The sequence below is a fragment of the Empidonax traillii genome, unplaced genomic scaffold (genome assembly GCF_003031625.1).
Source record: "Empidonax traillii isolate 1590-97213 ecotype Southwest subspecies unplaced genomic scaffold, ASM303162v1 scaffold3170:size14698, whole genome shotgun sequence".
NCBI lineage: Eukaryota > Metazoa > Chordata > Aves > Passeriformes > Tyrannidae > Empidonax > Empidonax traillii.
Genome location: NW_020958363.1, coordinates 1401 through 3114, shown reverse-complemented (window position 1 = coordinate 3114; position 1714 = coordinate 1401). Strand labels below are relative to the sequence as shown.

Here is a 1714-nt window from a genome sequence, read left to right as displayed (position 1 = left end):
ACACACGTGGGATGGAGGGATGGACTCACCCAGCGGGCAGAGGAAGCGGATGTGGTAGTTGGAGCAGGTCTTGCCTGGGGGCTGCTCCTTGTTGATGCAGCGGAAGCCCTTCTTGGGGCTGGCGTGCACCACCTCGCCCACCTCCTCGGGCAGCTCCCACTCGGTGGTCCGGGCCTGGATGGCCACGGGCCGCTCGCAGACGCGGCCCCGGTAGTAGAAGCGAATGGCCTCGAGGCTCTCGTGGTCCCCGTCCCCCCCGGGGTGGTCGATGTTGAACCAGGACGTCCACTCTGCACCTCTGCCTGCGGTGGAGCCGGGCCCTGAGTGCCCCCTGCCCACCCCCTGCCCCCCTGGGCACCCCAGGGTGACACCCGGGGACATCCTGGGGACGTGGGGATGGAGGGATGTGGCGTGGGAATGGTGGGGAGCAGGAGGGGCGGGTGGCGCAGGGTGGGCATTGCCTCGTGTGGCATTGAGGGGGGCACGGTGTCCCCAGGGCTCGGGGACAGCCGTACCTGCCGTGTCCAGGTCCAGCTCTGCCAGGTCTGGGGTGGTTTTCCAGGGTTTTCCCGCCGTTCCGCCCTTCCCGGGCTCTGAGTCATTCTCCAGGGGCTCTGGGGGATGCAAAGGGTGGGAGAACCCCCGACCAGGGCACCCCATTCCAGGGGCACACAGAGGGACCCTGGCTGGGCCATGGGCACCAAAACAAAGCTGTGTCCCAGCGGGGATGGGGACCCTGAGACCCCCCAGACCCTCATGGTCATCCAGAAAAGGGGTTGGGGTGGGATTTACTGGTTCCACAGGATGTCACAGCTAGTGGCACCATCCAGGGTGGCCAAGGAAGGGCCACAGCCTCCTGGCAGCCAGGGATGGATCCAGAGGTGTCCATGGAAAATGCTGCCTGTGATCTCCCGCCTGTCTCAGGGTGAGCTCATCCCCAGGGAGGGATGTGGGACAAGGACACGACCCTGAGTGCCCACACAGCACCCACCACGGCATGGACCCGGGGTCACACTGAGCCAGCAGGGGCTTCCTGGGCCTCAGCCAGCCAGTGCCAGGGTCAGCAGGGCTGGGGGGGACACAGCATGGGACATGTCCCCACCCCTCCAGTGCCATGGCCCAGGAACCCCCTGAGCGTCACCAGCGTGTCAGATGTCAGAGGGACCACCCAGCTGCGACCATGACCCTGGCACACGCCTGGCCCCAGCACACATCAATCACCACGCTGGCACACATCAATCACCATTCTGGCATACATCACCATCCTGGTACACCTCATCACCCTGGCACACCTCATCACCCCCAGTGAACACTCAGCCCCATCCCCATCCCCATCCCCATCCCGCCCCTCTCCGCCGCCTCCAGCCCCCAGGAATGCAGTCCCCGTGCCACGGGGATGGCAGAGCCACCTTACCTGTGGCCCCGGCACTGTGCAGGGCGGCGAGAGCCAGGAGTGCCAGCGCCAGCTCCCCCATGGCTGCTCCGGCCGGCACTGCGAGCGGCGGCGGCTCCGCGGGGCTTTATAGGAGGCCTGTCCCCCTGGCTCCTGGCACACGGGGCTGGAGCCAAGTGGGAAGCGGGAGGGAGCCCTCCCCGAGCCGGCCGTGCTGCCGCTCCAGCCCGGGAAACTTGAGGGCTTGTTTTTGTAAAGCTGCTAAAATTGGATGCACTTGGGAATGCGGAGGGAGGGAAGGGGAAGAGGCGAGAGCGAGCC

At 66.5% G+C, this 1714-nt stretch overlaps 1 protein-coding gene across 1 annotated transcript in view; it reads right to left on the bottom strand.

The window, feature by feature from the left end:
• Window positions 1–1475, bottom strand: part of CILP2 (cartilage intermediate layer protein 2) — a 5671-nt gene extending 4196 nt beyond the window's left edge. The window contains exons 1-3 of the mRNA XM_027910320.1: window positions 1415–1475; window positions 516–614; window positions 30–302 (exon numbers count right to left, since the gene is read on the bottom strand). Coding sequence (XP_027766121.1) covers window positions 30–302; window positions 516–614; window positions 1415–1475 — 433 coding nt within the window. The remainder of the gene's footprint in view (window positions 1–29; window positions 303–515; window positions 615–1414) is intronic.
• Between the last annotated feature and the right edge of the window lie 239 nt (window positions 1476–1714).